General features: G+C 37.7%; 1 protein-coding gene across 1 annotated transcript in view; it reads right to left on the reverse strand.

The window, feature by feature from the left end:
- The window catches only part of CEP120 (centrosomal protein 120), a 340,556-nt gene that overhangs the window by 142,935 nt on the left and 177,798 nt on the right, over positions 1–19,823 (reverse strand). Inside the window, exons 15-16 of the mRNA XM_053701613.1 lie at positions 9,582–9,674; positions 6,823–6,984 (exon numbers count right to left, since the gene is read on the reverse strand). Coding sequence (XP_053557588.1) covers positions 6,823–6,984; positions 9,582–9,674 — 255 coding nt within the window. The remainder of the gene's footprint in view (positions 1–6,822; positions 6,985–9,581; positions 9,675–19,823) is intronic.

Genomic DNA, 19,823 nt, shown 5'->3' on the forward strand with positions numbered 1-19,823 from the left:
TGAGTCTTATAAGACTCCCTTTGACTTCTTACAATGTGCCTTGCATTGCAGATCTGCATCTTAGAGGAGCATTCTGCTCCTCATTTGAGATTTTTCTCTAAATGCTGTGGGGACAAAGCAAAAGGCAACAAAAAAGTTTTTAAAATGTTTTGTACTGGATTTTTAGATCAGTATCTGTTAATTACATGCAGTCCATTTAAATGATGCATTCCCTGTGCATCTAGGTTTCAAATGTTTATTTAGCAAGTACTTAATAATTTACATGCTTTTATACATTTGATAGGAGCACCTAAAACAAACACCTCCAAATGATTTTCAGTTACAACAAAAAGGAAAAAAAACATAATTTATGTAAGAACTTACCTGATAAATTCATTTCTTTCATATTAACAAGAGTCCATGAGCTAGTGACGTATGGGATATACATTCCTACCAGGAGGGGCAAAGTTTCCCAAACCTTAAAATGCCTATAAATACACCCCTCACCACACCCACAAATCAGTTTAACGAATAGCCAAGAAGTGGGGTGATAAGAAAAAAAGTGCGAAGCATATAAAATAAGGAATTGGAATAATTGTGCTTTATACAAAAAAATCATAACCACCACAAAAAAGGGTGGGCCTCATGGACTCTTGTTAATATGAAAGAAATGAATTTATCAGGTAAGTTCTTACATAAATTATGTTTTCTTTCATGTAATTAACAAGAGTCCATGAGCTAGTGACGTATGGGATAATGACTACCCAAGATGTGGATCTTTCCACACAAGAGTCACTAGAGAGGGAGGGATAAAATAAAGACAGCCAATTCCTGCTGAAAATAATCCACACCCAAAATAAAGTTTAACAAAAAACATAAGCAGAAGATTCAAACTGAAACCGCTGCCTGAAGAACTTTTCTACCAAAAACTGCTTCAGAAGAAGAAAATACATCAAAATGGTAGAATTTAGTAAAAGTATGCAAAGAGGACCAAGTTGCTGCTTTGCAGATCTGGTCAACCGAAGCTTCATTCCTAAACGCCCAGGAAGTAGATACTGACCTAGTAGAATGAGCTGTAATTATCTGAGGCGGAATTTTACCCGACTCAACATAGGCAAGATGAATTAAAGATTTCAACCAAGATGCCAAAGAAATGGCAGAAGCTTTCTGGCCTTTCCTAGAACCGGAAAAGATAACAAATAGACTAGAAGTCTTACGGAAAGATTTCGTAGCTTCAACATAATATTTCAAAGCTCTAACAACATCCAAAGAATGCAATGATTTCTCCTTAGAATTCTTAGGATTAGGACATAATGAAGGAACCACAATTTCTCTACTAATGTTGTTGGAATTCACAACTTTAGGTAAAAATTCAAAAGAAGTTCGCAACACCGCCTTATCCTGATGAAAAATCAGAAAAGGAGACTCACACGAAAGAGCAGATAATTCAGAAACTCTTCTAGCAGAAGAGATGGCCAAAAGGAACAAAACTTTCCAAGAAAGTAATTTAATGTCCAATGAATGCATAGGTTCAAACGGAGGAGCTTGAAGAGCTCCCAGAACCAAATTCAAACTCCAAGGAGGAGAAATTGACTTAATGACAGGTTTTATACGAACCAAAGCTTGTACAAAACAATGAATATCAGGAAGAATAGCAATCTTTCTGTGAAAAAGAACAGAAAGAGCGGAGATTTGTCCTTTCAAAGAACTTGCGGACAAACCCTTATCTAAACCATCCTGAAGAAACTGTAAAATTCTCGGTATTCTAAAAGAATGCCAAGAAAAATGATGAGAAAGACACCAAGAAATATAAGTCTTCCAGACTCTATAATATATCTCTCGAGATACAGATTTACGAGCCTGTAACATAGTATTAATCACGGAGTCAGAGAAACCTCTATGACCAAGAATCAAGCGTTCAATCTCCATACCTTTAAATTTAAGGATTTCAGATCCGGATGGAAAAAAGGACCTTGTGACAGAAGGTCTGGTCTTAACGGAAGAGTCCATGGTTGGCAAGATGCCATCCGGACAAGATCCGCATACCAAAACCTGTGAGGCCATGCCGGAGCTATTAGCAGAACAAACGAGCATTCCCTCAGAATCTTGGAGATTACTCTTGGAAAAAGAACTAGAGGCGGAAAGATATAGGCAGGATGATACTTCCAAGGAATTGATAATGCATCCACTGCCTCCGCCTGAGGATCCCGGGATCTGGACAGATACCTGGGAAGTTTCTTGTTTAGATGAGAGGCCATCAGATCTATCTCTGGGAGCCCCCACATTTGAACAATCTGAAGAAATACCTCTGGGTGAAGAGACCATTCGCCCGGATGCAACGTTTGGCGACTGAGATAATCCGCTTCCCAATTGTCTACACCTGGGATATGAACCGCAGAGATTAGACAGGAGCTGGATTCCGCCCAAACCAAAATTCGAGATACTTCTTTCATAGCCAGAGGACTGTGAGTCCCTCCTTGATGATTGATGTATGCCACAGTTGTGACATTGTCTGTCTGAAAACAAATGAACGATTCTCTCTTCAGAAGAGGCCAAAACTGAAGAGCTCTGAAAACTGCACGGAGTTCCAAGATATTGATCGGTAATCTCACCTCCTGAGATTCCCAAACTCCTTGTGCCGTCAGAGATCCCCACACAGCTCCCCAACCTGTGAGACTTGCATCTGTTGAAATTACAGTCCAGGTCGGAAGAACAAAAGAAGCCCCCTGAATTAAACGAAGGTGATCTGTCCACCACGTTAGAGAGTGCCGAACAATCGGTTTTAAAGATATTAATTGATATATCTTCGTGTAATCCCTGCACCATTGGTTCAGCATACAGAGCTGAAGAGGTCGCATGTGAAAACGAGCAAAGGGGATCGCGTCCGATGCAGCAGTCATAAGACCTAGAATTTCCATGCATAAGGCTACCGAAGGGAATGATTGAGACTGAAGGTTTCGACAGGCTGTAATCAATTTTAGACGTCTCTTGTCTGTTAAAGACAGAGTCATGGACACTGAATCTATCTGGAAACCCAGAAAGGTTACCCTTGTTTGAGGAATCAAAGAACTTTTTGGTAAACTGATCCTCCAACCATGATCTTGAAGAAACAACACAAGTCGATTCGTATGAGACTCTGCTAAATGTAAAGACTGAGCAAGTACCAAGATATCGTCCAAATAAGGAAATACCACAATACCCTGTTCTCTGATTACAGACAGAAGGGCACCGAGAATCTTTGTGAAAATTCTTGGAGCTGTAGCAAGGCCAAACGGTAGAGCCACAAATTGGTAATGCTTGTCTAGAAAAGAGAATCTCAGGAACTGATAATGATCTGGATGAATCGGAATATGCAGATATGCATCCTGTAAATCTATTGTGGACATATAATTCCCTTGCTGAACAAAAGGCAATATAGTCCTTACAGTTACCATCTTGAACGTTGGTATCCTTACATAACGATTCAATAATTTTAGATCCAGAACTGGTCTGAAGGAATTCTCCTTCTTTGGTACAATGAAGAGATTTGAATAAAACCCCATCCCCTGTTCCGGAACTGGAACTGGCATAATTACTCCAGCCAACTCTAGATCTGAAACACAATTCAGAAATGCTTGAGCTTTCACTGGATTTACTGGGACATGGGAAAGAAAAAATCTCTTTGCAGGAGGTCTCATCTTGAAACCAATTCTGTACCCTTCTGAAACAATGTTCTGAATCCAAAGATTGTGAACAGAATTGATCCAAATTTCTTTGAAAAAACGTAACCTGCCCCCTACCAGCTGAACTGGAATGAGGGCCGTACCTTCATGTGAACTTAGAAGCAGGCTTTGCCTTTCTAGCAGGCTTGGATTTATTCCAGACTGGAGATGGTTTCCAAACTGAAACTGCTCCTGAGGACGAAGGATCAGGCTTTTGTTCTTTGTTGAAACGAAAGGAACGAAAACGATTGTTAGCCCTGTTTTTACCTTTAGACTTTTTATCCTGTGGTAAAAAAGTTCCTTTCCCACCAGTAACAGTTGAAATAATAGAATCCAACTGAGAACCAAATAATTTGTTTCCCTGGAAAGAAATGGAAAGTAGAGTTGATTTAGAAGCCATATCAGCATTCCAGGTCTTAAGCCATAAAGCTCTTCTGGCTAAGATAGCCAGAGACATAAATCTAACAACAACTCTAATAATATCAAAAATGGCATCACAGATGAAATTATTAGCATGCTGGAGAAGAATAATAATATCATGAGAATCACGATTTGTTACTTGTTGCGCTAGAGTTTCCAACCAAAAAGTTGAAGCTGCAGCAACATCAGCCAATGATATAGCAGGTCTAAGAAGATTACCTGAACATAGATAAGCTTTTCTTAGAAAAGATTCAATTTTTCTATCTAAAGGATCCTTAAACGAGGTACCATCTGACGTAGGAATGGTAGTACGTTTAGCAAGGGTAGAAATAGCCCCATCAACTTTAGGGATTTTGTCCCAAAATTCTAACCTGTCAGGCGGAACAGGATATAATTGCTTAAAACGTTTAGAAGGAGTAAATGAATTACCCAATTTATCCCATTCCTTAGCAATTACTGCAGAAATAGCATTAGGAACAGGAAAGACTTCTGGAATAACCGCAGGAGCTTTAAAAACCTTATCCAAACGTATAGAATTAGTATCAAGAGGACTAGAATCCTCTATTTCTAAAGCAATTAGTACTTCTTTAAGTAAAGAGCGAATAAATTCCATCTTAAATAAATATGAAGATTTATCAGCATCAATCTCTGAGATAGAATCCTCTGAACCAGAAGAGTCCAAAGAATCAGAATGATGGTGTTCATTTAAAAATTCATCTGTAGAGAGAGAAGATTTAAAAGACTTTTTACGTTTACTAGAAGGAGAAATAACAGACAAAGCCTTCTTTATGGATTCAGAAACAAAATCTCTTATGTTATCAGGAACATTCTGCACCTTAGATGTTGAGGGAACTGCAACAGGCAATGGTACATCACTAAAGGAAATATTATCTGCTTTAACAAGTTTGTCATGACAATTATTACAAACAACAGCTGGAGGAATAGCTACCAAAAGTTTACAGCAGATACACTTAGCTTTGGTAGATCCAGCAGGCAGTGGTTTTCCTGTAGTATCTTCTGGCTCAGATGCAACGTGAGACATCTTGCAATATGTAAGAGAAAAAACAACATATAAAGCAAAATAGATCAAATTCCTTATAAGACAGTTTCAGGAATGGGAAAAAAATGCCAAACATCAAGCTTCTAGCAACCAGAAGCAAATGAAAAATGAGACTGAAATAATGTGGAGACAAAAGCGACGCCCATATTTTTTTGCGCCAAATAAGACGCCCACATTATTTGGCGCCTAAATGCTTTTGGCGCCAAAAATGACGCCACATCCGGAACGCCGACATTTTTGGCGCAAAATAACGTCAAAAATGACGCAACTTCCGGCGACACGTATGACGCCGGAAACGGAAAAGAATTTTTGCGCCAAAAAAGTCCGCGCCAAGAATGACGCAATAAAATGAAGCATTTTCAGCCCCCGCGAGCCTAACAGCCCACAGGGAAAAAAGTCAAATTTTTGAGGTAAGAAAAAATATGATAATTGAAAGCATAATCCCAAATATGAAACTGACTGTCTGGAAATAAGGAAAGTTGAACATTCTGAGTCAAGGCAAATAAATGTTTGAATACATATATTTAGAACTTTATAAATAAAGTGCCCAACCATAGCTTAGAGTGTCACAGAAAATAAGACTTACTTACCCCAGGACACTCATCTACATGTTTGTAGAAAGCCAAACCAGTACTGAAACGAGAATCAGTAGAGGAAATGGTAAATATAAGAGTATATCGTCGATCTGAAAAGGGAGGTAAGAGATGAATCTCTACGACCGATAACAGAGAACCTTATGAAATAGACCCCGTAGAAGGAGATCACTGCATTCAATAGGCAATACTCTCTTCACATCCCTCTGACATTCACTGCACGCTGAGAGGAAAACCGGGCTCCAACTTGCTGCGGAGCGCATATCAACGTAGAATCTAGCACAAACTTACTTCACCACCTCCCTTGGAGGCAAAGTTTGTAAAACTGATTTGTGGGTGTGGTGAGGGGTGTATTTATAGGCATTTTAAGGTTTGGGAAACTTTGCCCCTCCTGGTAGGAATGTATATCCCATACGTCACTAGCTCATGGACTCTTGTTAATTACATGAAAGAAATAGACTCATTTCCTTGTGTATGTTTTTCTGCCAGTGAATAAACATACACATGATTAAAAGAACAAAGAAAACCTTAATAGCTTTCTTTATAGAAAGTGACAATTGTTCTTTTAATGAGAAACTTGTGGGATCTTAAGTATATAACTTTTAAAGGGACAGTATACACCAATTTTCATATAACTGCATGTAATAGACACTACTATAAAGAATAAGATGCACAGATACTGATATAAAAATCCAGTATAAAACCGTTTAAAAACTTACTCAGAAGCTCTCAGTTTAGCTCTGGTGAAAAGGTAGCTGGAAAGCCCACTGCTAGTGGGAAATAAGACCCTCCCCCCCTTCCCCTGCATATGAAAAGACCCTTTACACAAACAGGAGCAAGCTGAAGTAAGAATCTGTCGGTATTCTCCAAAAACTTTGGGGGCTTGGTTAGGAGTCTGAAAATCAAAGCAATGTTATTTAAAATTAAGCAAAACTATACATTAAAAAAAAAACTTTATGGGCTATATAAATAGATAATCTACAAAGCATTTAAGAATAATAAAGTACATTTTTCAAATCAATATTTTCCTTTTTTTATAATAAAAATCTAAAAGGAAGGGCTCACTTACCAGCTGATGCAGGCGGAGCTTTTCCTCCTCCAGCTGCTTGGCCTTTGACCTCTCTAGCTCTATTTGATGCACACAATCCTCACGCACTCTTCTTATAGAATCTTGTCTCTCCTGAAGACTACGCTCACCATCTAACTGGAGCTCTGCTTTCCTTTTTCTCAACTAGAAATAAATACATTTATGGAAATTGCAAAACATATTAAAATTGAAATGTAATGCATAAATAAGAACACATTCTGAGCACGACCAATAAAAAAAAACATTGTACTCTGGACACAAGTATTATGTTTACCCCAAAAGCACCATACATGGTTTTAATCAAATTACTAGATGCTCTTTGTACAAATTCTTTTAAAAATAGAGCAAGTTTAAACATAATACAAATAATAATTTGTATAGGTATGAGTGTTAAAGGGGCAGTCTAGTCAAAATTAAACTTTTATGATTCAGATAGGGCATGTAATTTTAAACAACTTTCCAATTTACTTCTATTATCTAATTTGCTCAGTTCTTTAGATATCCTTTGTTGAAGAAATAGCAATGCACATGTGCGAACCAATCCCACAAGGCCTCTATGTGCAGCAACCAATCAGCAGCTACTGAGCATATCTAGATATGCTTTTCAGCAAGTGATTTCAAGAGAATGAAGCAAATGAGATAATGGAAGTAAATAAGAAAGTTGTTTAAAATGACATGCTCTTTCTAAATCACAAAAGAAAAAAATTGGGTTTCATGTCCCTTTAAGTTAAAAAAAAACCACTTGATTCTTCTGCATCTAAAACATGTGATCATATTATATGGTACTTTTTTTTTTATTATTTTAAAGTAAAAGGCACTTTTGTGTAACAACAGATGATCAGAATTTGATTATATCAATAAAATGGGATGAATTATATGAAGGCTTTTGTAAAAGGAAAACATATATTGTTCAAGTTGGTAACAGTGCAATCTTAATAAAACTTTCCTAATGCAGATCCAGGATGTCAACATGTCTAGAATAAATTAATGTTTCTTAGATAAGGAAATGTTTAAGGCACCAGTTATGTTTTCTGCTTTATGTCTGCATCATACCAGATGTCGGGTTTTACCAATAGGATTGTGCCAAGAACAGAAAGCAGGATATTCTATGTGACCCTGAGAATTTATGACTGTCTCGATCCTCTTCTGGGCCAAAAAAATAATTTACTTTATAGGTAAAATGAATATAATATTTTACATTAAATAGGATTCTAGCACACATGCTAATAAAATGATTGCAATACACAGATCACAGATTTAATGTGCACAATTTTATACCCTGCTTCTTTTAGAACCTATCACAGTATGAGATTCAAATGCAAGGATAAACATAATGTAGTTAGTAATTAGATATTTTTCTTATCTTCAATATTAATAGTAGTGCTCATCTTGAATAGCAATGGTGGGTATATCTTGGGGAAAAATGCCAAGTGCAGTTGCACAGCTGATACACAGCAAAGCTTTAAAGGGGCAGCCTAGTAAACATATGACATGTTCTAATCTATTAGAGCAGTGATTTGCAACCTTTTTTTTCCCGTGGCCCACTTTTTTACATTAAAAAATCCTGTGGCACACCACCATCCCAAAATGTTACAAAATCACACATTGTAGCCTAATACAGGATATATATATGTATATATATACATATACACACACATATATATATATATACATACTCACACACACACTGTACTGTGCTGTCATGCCATGCCTCCTACAAACTATACATGACATATTGACACTCATTCACAAACAATCATAATGATTGTCTGTGAATGAATGTCAATATCATGGTTGTAAATAATGCCTGATGAGCCTGTCACATACCTCCCAATATTTCAAAATTTGAAAGAGGGACACCCCCGGCACACCTGAGGATCTCTCACGGCACACTGTATTAGAGCATGTCATTTTAACACTAGCAACCATGCAATTCTGTTTTAACTAACACTAACAAATGGGACAAACAGATAGTTAAAGTATCAGTTGGAAGCTGCAAAGAACTGCTGAGCCCTAATTGCCACTGACTTAATCAACTGGGGTAGTCAAACGACCGAGTTGGGGTTTTTTGACAAAGTTGCAGGGTCGCAAGTGTTAAAATGACAGGCTAATAAATGAGAGCATGTACATTTTTCAGTAGAATGGCCCTGTAAATTTAATCCCTTTTGTATAATTTTGCAACACGCTTCCCTAAAATGTGTTAAACTTTTCTCAGAAGTTGTTTAATTTTATGAGTTTATATTCGAATCATCCACATTTCTAAAGAAAACCACCATATGATCAGGTCAGCACCCATTCAGCAACCCCTTCTCTTTGTGCGTCAGCCACTGCTGTATTATGTATCGCAAAGCCCTTGCCTTTATCTGTGTTCGTGTGTATATTTCTATAAATCTGATCTTTAATACAAATACATTTTACCTCTTTCTATAATGCATCAATGTCTTTAGTTACTGTCACTCTATTTTTTCAAACAGAAGTACAGTCAAGTAATGTGTAATGTAAAAGTAAAGCATTCTTGTTTGTCAGAAAAAAATGTACTGGAGAGAATGCAATACTTCTGAAGTGTGTCGTTTTTTTACTGTTTGGACATATTAAATTATCTATATAGATTAACAGGACAGGTTGTTTAGAATCATAATATATGTAATCTAAATAATCAGTATTTCATTGCAGTACAAATATTTTTATAACTATAAGAATTGAATGGATGGGATGGGAAAAAATAAAAATAATGATCATACCTCAATTTCATCACTGGCAAGTTGTCGCTCCCTCTTCTCTAATTCTGCTAAAGCTTTCTGTAATTGTTCTTCCAAAACTGAATATTCTGCTACCTAAAAAAAAAAAAAAAAAAAAAAAAAAAAAAAAAACCACACGTTCATACTGTATAGCATAAGAAAGGCAGTCAAGAAAAAAAAAAAAAAAACTCTAAAATTACATGCCCTATCTGAATCATGAGAAACAACTTTCCAATCTACTTTAATCACCAATTTTGCTATGTTCTCTTGGTATTCTTAGTTGAAAGCTAAACCTAGGAGGTTCATATGCTAATTTCTTAGACATTGAAGGCCACCTCTAATATGAATGCATGTTGACAGTTTTTCACCACTAGAGGGCGTTAGTTCATGTGTTTCATATAGATAACATTGAGCTCACACACGTGAAGTTACCTAGGAGTGAGCACTGATTGGCTAAAATGCAAGTCCGTCAAAAGAACTGAAATAAGGGGGCAGTTTTCAGAGGCATAGCAACAAGGTAATTACAGAGGTAAAACCTGTATTAGTATAACTGTGTTGGTTATGCAAAACTGGGGAATTGGTAATAAAAGGGATTATCTATCTTTGTAATCAACAAAAATCTGGTGTTTAATTAATGTGTCACACCTTGATTAAAACTAAGCATGCAAGATAAAATCAAATCAAAATAATTTTAATAGTGTATAATACAAAGCAGAACAATGAATTCAGAATGTTAACAAAAAATGTTTAAAAAGTGACATGAAAGTTAAAAATTAAACTTGCAAGATTTAGATACAGCATGTCATTTTAAGACACTTTAAAATTTTGCTTAGATTTTCAGATTTACTTGCCTTGGTAACCTTTGTTGAAAAAACAATTTATGCTTACCCGATAATGGGCCACAGGGCTCCATAACATGTGGAATATAATTCCCGCCACAAGGAGGTGGTCAAAAACCCATACAAGAGCTTAGAAAACCCTCCCACCTCTAATCAGTTAAACATATAGACGAGCAGAGAATATAAAATAGGAAAACATAATTTATGTAAGAACTTACCTGATAAATTAATTTCTTTCATATTAGCAAGAGTCCATGAGCTAGTGACGTATGGGATATACAATCCTACCAGGAGGGGCAAAGTTTCCCAAACCTCAAAATGCCTATAAATACACCTCTCACCACACCCACAATTCAGTTTAAGGAATAGCCAAGAAGTGAGGTGATAAGAAAGGAGCGAATAATTGTGCTTTATACAAAAAAATCATAACCACCACAAAAAGGGTGGGCCTCTTGGACTCTTGCCAATATGAAAGAAATGAATTTATTAGGTAAGTTCCACGCAAGAGTCACTAGAGAGGGAGGGATAAAATAAAGACAGCCAATTCCGCTGAAAAAAGTAATCCACAACCCAAATCAAAAAGTTTTAATCTTATAATGAAAAAAACTGAAATTATAAGAAGAAGAATTAAACTGAAACAGCTGCCTAAAGTACTTTTCTACCAAAAACTGCTTCAGAAGAAGAGAAAACATCAAAATGGTAGAATTTAGTAAAAGTATGCAAAGAAGACCAAGTTGCTGCTTTGCAAATCTGATCAACAGAAGCTTCATTCCTAAAAGCCCAGGAAGTAGAAACTGACCTAGTAGAATGAGTCGTAATCCTTTGAGGCGGGGATTTACCCGATTCTACATAAGCATAATGAATCAAAGACTTTAACCAAGACGCCAAAGAAATGGCAGAAACATAATATTTCAAAGCTCTTACTACATCCAAAGAATGTAAAGATCTCTCCAGAGAATTCTTAGGATTAGGACACAATGAAGGGACAACAATTTCTCTACTAATGTTGTTAGAATTCACAACTTTAGGTAAAAAATTAAATGAAGTCCGCAACACCGCCTTATCCTGATGAAAAATCAGAAAAGGAGATTCACAAGAAAGAGCAGATAACTCAAACTCTTCTAGCAGAAGAGATGGCCAAAAGGAACAAAACTTTCCAGGAAAGTAATTTAATATCCAGAGAATGCATAGGTTCAAACGGAGGAGCCTGCAAAGCCCTCAGAACCAAATTGAGACTCCAAGGAGGAGAGATTGGAGGAGAGATTGACTTAATGACAGGCTTGATACGAACCAAAGCCTGTACAAAACAATGAATATCAGGATGATTAGCAATCTTTCTGTGAAAAAGAACCGAAAGAGCAGAGATTTATCCTTTCAAGGAACTTGCAGACAAACCCTTATCCAAACCATCTTGAAGAAATTGTAAAATTCTAGGAATTCTAAAAGAATGCCAAGAGAATTTATGTGAAGAACACCAAGAAATGTAAGTCTTCCAGACTCGGTAATAGATCTTTCTAGACACAGATTTACGAGCCTGTAACATAGTATTAATCACTGAGTCAGAGAAACCTCTATGACTAAGTATTAAGCGTTCAATCTCCATACCTTCAAATTTAATGATTTGAGATCCTGATGGAAAAATGGGCCTTGAGACAGAAGGTCTGGCCTTAATGGAAGTGTCCAAGGTTGGCAACTTGCCATCCGAACGAGATCTGCATACCAAAACCTGTGAGGCCATGCTGGAGCCACCAGCAGTACAAACGAACGCTTCATTAGGATTTTGGAAATCACTCTTTGAAGAAGAACTAGAGGCGGAAATATATAAGCAGGTTGATAATTCCAAGGAAGTGACAACGCGTCCACTGCTTCCGCCTGAGGATCCCTGGAACTGGACAGATACCTGGGAAGTTTCAAGTTTAGATGAGAGGCCATCAGATCTATTTCTGGAAGCCCCCAGATTTGAACAATCTGAAGAAATACCTCTGGGTGAAGAGACCATTCGCCCGGATGTAACGTCTGGCGACTGAGATAATCCGCTTCCCAATTGTCTATACCTGGGATGTGAACCGCAGAAATTAGACAGGAGCTGGATTCCGCCCATACAAGTATCCAAGATACTTCTTTCATAGCCTGAGGACTGAGTCCCCCCTTGATGATTGACATATGCCACGGTTGTGATATTGTCTGTCTGAAAACAAATAAACGATTCTCTCTTCAGAAGAGGCCAGAACTGAAGAGCTCTGAAAATCGCACAGAGTTCCAAAATGTTGATTGGTAATCTCGCCTCCTGAGATTCCCAAACCCCCTGCGCTGTCAGAGATCCCCATACAGCTCCCCAACCTGAAAGACTCGCATCTGTTGAGATCACAGTCCAGGTTGGACGAACAAAAGAGACTCCTTGAACTAAACGATGGTGATCTAACCACCAAGTCAGAGAAGATCGAACATTGGGATTTAAGGATATTAATTGTGATATCTTTGTATAATCCCTGCACCATTGGCTCAGCATACAAAGCTGAAGAGATCTCATGTGAAAACGAGCAAAAGGGATTGCGTCCGATGCAGCAGTCATGAGACCTAAAATTTCCATGCACAAAGCTACCGAAGGGAAAGATTGAGACTGAAGGTTTCGACAAGCTGAAACCAATTTCAGACGTCTCTTTTCTGTTCGAGACAAAGTCATGGACACTGAATCTATTTGGAAACCAAAAAGGTTACCCTTGTCTGAGGAATCAAGGAACTCTTTGGTAAATTGATCCTCCAACCATGTCTTTGAAGAAACAACACAAGTTGATTCGTGTGAGATTCTGCAGAATGTAAAGACTGAGCAAGTACCAAGATATCGTCCAAATAAGGAAATACTGCAATACCCTGCTCCCTGATTACAGAAAGAAGGGCACCGAGAACCTTCGAAAAGATCCTTGGAGCTGTTGCTAGGCCAAAAGGAAGAGCAACAAACTGGTAATGCTTGTCTAGAAAAGAGAATCTCAGGAACTGATAATGGTCCGGATGAATTGGAATATGAAGATATGCATCTATTGTGGACATATAATGCCCTTGCTGAACAAAAGGCAGAATAGTCCTTATAGTCACCATCTTGAATGTTGGTATCCTTACATAACGATTCAATATTTTTAGATCCAGAACTGGTCTGAAAGAATTCTCTTTCTTTGGAACAATGAACAGATTTGAACAAAACCCCAGGCCCTGCTCCAGAACTGGAACTGGCACAATTACCCCAGCTGACTCCAGATCTGAAACACATTTCAGAAACGCTTGAGCCTTTACTGGGTTTACTGGAATGCGTGAAAGAAAGAATCTTCTCACAGGCGGTCTTACCTTGAAACCTATTCTGTACCCTTGTGAAACAATGTTCTGAATCCAAAGACTTTGAATCAAATTGATCCAAACATCTTTGAAAAATCGTAACCTGCCAACTACCAGCTGTGCTGGAATGAGAGCCGCACCTTCATGCGGATTTGGGAGCTGGTTTTGACTAAAAGGCTTGGATTTATTCCACACTGGAGAAGGTTTCCAAACGGAAACTGTTCCTTTAGAGGAAGGGTCAGGCTTTTGTTCCTTATTCTGACGAAAGGAACGAAAACGATTAGCAGCCCTATATTTACCTTTAGATTTTTTATCCTGAGCTAAAAAAGGCTCCCTTCCCCCCAGTAAAAGTTGAAATTGAGTCTAACTGAGAACCAAATAATTTATTACCTTGGAAAGAAAGTTGACTTAGAAGTCATATCTGCATTCCAAGTTTTAAGCCATAAAGCTCTTCTGGCTAAAATAGCTAAAGACATATACCTGACATCAATTCTAATGATATCGAAAATGGCATCACAAATAAAGTTATTAGCATGTTGAAGGAGTTTAACAATGCTATAAGCATTATGGTCTGACACTTGTTGCGCTAAAGCCTCCAACCAGAAAGTTGAAGCTGCAGCAACATCAGCCAAAGAAATAGCAGGTCTAAGAAGATTACCTGAACATAAATAAGCCTTCCTTAGAAAGGATTCAAGCTTCCTATCTAAAGTATCCTTAAACGAAGTACTATCTGCCGTAGGAATAGTAGTACGTTTATCAAGAGTAGAGATAGCCCCATCAACTTTGGGGATTTTCTCCCAAAACTGTAATCTCTCAGATGGCAAAGGGTACAATTTCTTAAACCTTGGAGAAGGAGTAAATGAAGTACCCAGACTATTCCATTCCCTAGAAATTACTTCTGAAATAGCATCAGGAACTGGAAAAACTTCTGGAATAACTACATGAGGTTTAAAAACTGAATTTAACCGCTAAGTAGTTTTAATATCAAGAGGACTAGACTCCTCCATATCTAATGCAATCAACACTTCTTTAAGTAAAGAACGAATAAACTCCATCTAAAATAAATATGAAGATTTATCAGTGTCAATATCTGAGGTAGAATCTTCTGAACCAGAGAGATCCTCAACAGAAATAGATAAGTCAGAATGATGGCGGTCATTTAAAAATTCATCTGAAATATGTGAAGTTTTAAAAGACCTCTTACGTTTACTAGAAGGAGGAATAACAGATAGAGCCTTCCAAATTGAATTAGAAACAAATTCTTTAACATTAACAGGAACATCCTGAACATTAGATGTTGAAGGAACAACAACAGGTAATGGATTATTACTAATGGAAATATTATCAGCGTTGGATAGCTTATCATGATAACTAACACAAACTACAGCCGGATGAACAGTTACCAAAAGTTTACAACACATGCACTTAGCTTTGGTAGAACCGACAGGCAGCGCTTTTCCAGAAGTAGATTCTGATCCAGGGCCAGGTAGTGACATCTTGCAATATGTAAAAGAAAAAACAACATATAAAGCAAAATTATCAAATTCCTTAAATGGCAGTTTCAGGAATGGGAACAAATGCAAAATGAAACAAGCCTCTAAAAAACCAGAAGCAACTAAAAATTGAGACTGAAATAATGTGAAAAAAACTGGCGCCAAGTATGACGCCCACATTTTTGGCGCCAAGTATAACGCCCACATATTTTGGCGCCAAGAATGAAGCCCATATTTTTTGGCGCCAAAAAAACGTCCGCAATACACATACGTCAAAAAAATGACGCAATTACGTGAAAACTTCCGGCGCCAACTATGACACCTGAAATGACGAATTTTTTGCGCCAAAAAAGTCTCGCGCCAAGAATGACGCAATAAATAGAAGCATTTTCTGCACCCGCGAGCCTAACAGCCCGCAATTTTTGAAAAAAGTCAATTGAAAATTTTAAGGTAAGAAAAATAAAATTTATATGCATTTTCCCAAAAAAATAAAACCGACAGTCTGAATGAAGGAATACTGATTATCCTGAATCATGGGAAATATAAGTTTAACACATATATTTAGAACTTTACATATAAAGTGCCCAACCATAGCTTTGAGTGTCATAAATAGAAATAAGACTTACTTACCCAAAGACACTCATCTACATATAATAGATAGCCAAACCAGTACTGAAACGATAAATATAAAGAAGCAGAGAAGGCGCCACATAGCATAATTCCGTATGGTATACCAAATATTATATTGCAGCTCAATTGCACTCACGTGTAGAAAAGCACCAAGATGTGGTGCTGGCTAGGCAGACCGGAACCTCAGAGTTGCCCGGTAAACTCTCCTCTCAGGCTAAAGCTTCCAGCAGCCAAGTTAGTAGTCACCCACAAGGTAAGGTGTGTGGGTGTCAGGAAGGCCCTTTAATTTCTCAGGGAATTGGAGGCTTACTCCAAGCAGGGATATCCAAATAAAAAGCGAAGTAGCAAGTATGTATCAATAAAAGTGTTTATTTTAACACATTAAAAACACAGCTACGCGTTTCTCAGTATCATGTACTGTTTCCTCAGGCTGAATCAGCCTGAGGAAACAGTACATGATACTGAGAAACGCGTAGCTGTGTTTTTAATGTGTTAAAATAAACACTTTTATTGATACATACTTGCTACTTCGCTTTTTATTTGGATATCCCTGCTTGGAGTAAGCCTCCAATTCCCTGAGAAATTAAAGGGCCTTCCTGACACCCACACACCTTACCTTGTGGGTGACTACTAACTTGGCTGCTGGAAGCTTTAGCCTGAGAGGAGAGTTTACCGGGCAACTCTGAGGTTCCGGTCTGCCTAGCCAGCACCACATCTTGGTGCTTTTCTACACGTGAGTGCAATTGAGCTGCAATATAATATTTGGTATACCATACGGAATTATGCTATGTGGCGCCTTCTCTGCTTCTTTATAGATTGATTCGTTGTGGACGGCCTTGTACATCGAGGAGAGCTGCCTTGCACACCCCTATAGCCATTGGGGATTTTGTTAGAGTTTATTTGGACTCTGATCTGTCTATTTTGATATTATCAACTATACAGGTTCCTTTTTTCTTTTTTATTCTGTAACCATCTACATATATGTTTGTATGCCTATGCAAATGTAATATACTGTGAACTGTGATATCACTATCTTGGTATATGTAGATATTTGGCATATATAGATAGCGCCCCTATTTTATATATTATTGTATTATATATACCCTATAAATCGGGGGTGTGTATATATATATATATATATAATTCAGTACTGAAACGAGAATCAGTAGAGGTAATGGTATATAAGAGTATATCGTTGATCTGAAAAGGGAGATAGGAGAAGAAATCTCTACAACCAATAACAGAGAACCTATGAAATAGATCCCCTAGAGGAAGACCATGGTATTCAAATAGGCAATACTCTCTTCACATCCCTCTGACATTCACTGCACTCTGGAGAGGAAAACCGGGCTTCAGCCTGCTGCGAAGCGCATATCAACGTAGAATCTAGCACAAACTTACTTAACCACCTCCATGGGAGGCAAAGTTTGTAAAACTGAATTGTGGGTGTGGTGAGGGGTGTATTTATAGGCATTTTGAGGTTTGGGAAACTTTGCCCCTCCTGGTAGGAATGTATATCCCATACGTCACTAGCTCATGGACTCTTGCTAATTACATGAAAGAAAACATAATTTATCATGTAAGCATAAATTATGTTTTCCTTTGTAAAATAATGATGGTCCATAGGGCTCCATAACATATGCGATTAATACCCAAGCTGATGGTCTATGTTATATAAAGGGTGGAATCATTTTTCTGGCAGTTCCTATTTAGCCGAGGACTTTCCAGCCAAAAGCTGCTTGTGAAGAAGCAAACACATTAAAGCAATACAAGTGGTAAAACGTATTCATAGACGACCATGTTGCAGCATTGCAAACCTGCTCCAAAGACATATATTTTTTTAAAAGCCCTCAAAGTTGCAACTGCTAGTGTAGAATGAGCTGTCATACATCAAAATTATGCAATAGTCCCTCCTTAGAGTTAGCAGGATCTGGATACAATAAAGGAACAACAACTCCATGATTGGTATTTTCTGTAGAAACTACCTTCGGAAGAAAATCATATTTAGTACAAAGTACAGCCATGATCTTGTGAATAATTAAGTTTGAACCATGCCCTGGTTTTACAATAAAAACCTCTTATAAAATCACCCACTGCTAAACCAGAGTGTTCTCCACTGAACTACTAACTGCAGAGAGCAGTCAACGGTTTTCTTAAAGGGCAAGGCACCTATTTCCAACAAACTGCCCAAAATGATTCCCCAGAGCAGCCAGCGGACTGTTAATGTAATCAGTCTTACCTGGCTATGTCCCCGATAAAAATAGAGCAGACAGGGACCTAAAAAAGAAAAAAGTATGTCATGAGGAGAGTAGGCAAAGTCCCCTGGCTATGCTGTACCTCTGTCAAAGTACCTAAAAATAGCCTCTGGGCTGTGTGTGTGCTGTGGTAAGTCACTTAACTGAAGTAGCCCCCCTCCACCTGCTTACTAGGCACCAAGCTGCTGCAGTATCCAGAAGAAAGCCCTTCCAGTGCTGGTACGGGTACCACAGAGGATATCTGTAGGAAATACGTGGGAGGCCAAGGACAAATCCACGCAACGCCTGAGGGTAGTTAAGGCCGAAATCTCATAGGGAAATACTGTGCACATAACAGGGTATTCCTATGTTCCTGTATCATTCAGCTGCTGTGAAGTCGCTCTTCTGTCTTCGTTGTGAATGATAATTCATAGAGATTATGGGTCTCGCATTGGTCTGAGCTCCCAAATTTAAATCCATAAGCAAGTAGCAGAAACACCTCTATTCTCAACCAACTCCTATGAGGCCAAGAACAGAACTGATTAGAGACAAGAAGGAGGAGGCATTTTAAGCTCTTGTATGGGTTCTTGACCTCCTCCTGTTGGTGAGGAAAGATATCCCTTATGTTATGGAGCCCTATGGACCATCATTTTACCAAAGAAAGAAGGTATATGTGCATACCCTACACCACTGGGAGCTAGCTGGTGTTTGGTGGCTATTTGTCATTGGCTCACAAGATATGTTCAGATGGCTGCTCTGGAGCGAACTTCAAATATACGTTTAATCCATTTGTAGGGGTTAACCACATATTTATATAAAAACATTAGTGCAATAATAAAATGTTCTAATATATTAGACATTTATTTTTGCACTTTTAAATCTCTTTAAAGGGACATTAAACACTTTGAGATGGTAATATAAAATGATAAATTGTATATATAAAACAAATCTGCAATATACTTTTATTATTTATTTTGTCCTCTTTGCCTGTAATTCCATTCTGAAATTGTGAGTTTTTCAGTTCCTGTTAGAAATGGAAGTGCAGAACACTGTTAAATCCAGCACAACCATTGGCTGCACACTCTAATGACCTATGTATAACTGCCCCTAATTGGCCACAGCAGAGAAGGTAACAAGTTACAACATGGCAGCTCCCAGTGTTTTATAGACACTAAAACTTTACACTTATTTTGTCACTTTTTAAACAACTAATGAAACTTTAAAAAAACATAATTTATGCTTACCTGATAAATGTATTTCTCTTGTGGTGTATCCAGTCCACAGATCATCCATTACTTGTGGGATATTCTCATTCCCAAAAGTAATGGATGATCCATGGACTGGATACACCTTACAAGAGAAAACATAATTTATGCTTACCTGATAAATGTATTTCTCTTGTGGTGTATCCAGTCCACGGATCATCCATTACTTTTGGGAATGAGAATATCCCACAAGTAATGGATGATCCGTGGACTGGATGCCCCTTACAAGAGAAATACATCTACATGTTAGTCATGGACTAATCTTTTCTTTGAATGCATCATTCTATCTAGCATGTATTTAGTGTTTAATGTCCCTTTAAGCTTCAAAAGATATGATCTTATGCAGTTAAATATTATTAACCATATACAGGTAGAACACTTTATTCAAACTGCTAGGGCTGGAAAAGGTATTGCATCTGTAAAAAGGGACATTATGGGACCAAATGTAAACAACGGT

Source organism: Bombina bombina, chromosome 2, assembly GCF_027579735.1.
Source record: "Bombina bombina isolate aBomBom1 chromosome 2, aBomBom1.pri, whole genome shotgun sequence".
Taxonomy (NCBI): Eukaryota; Metazoa; Chordata; class Amphibia; order Anura; family Bombinatoridae; genus Bombina; species Bombina bombina.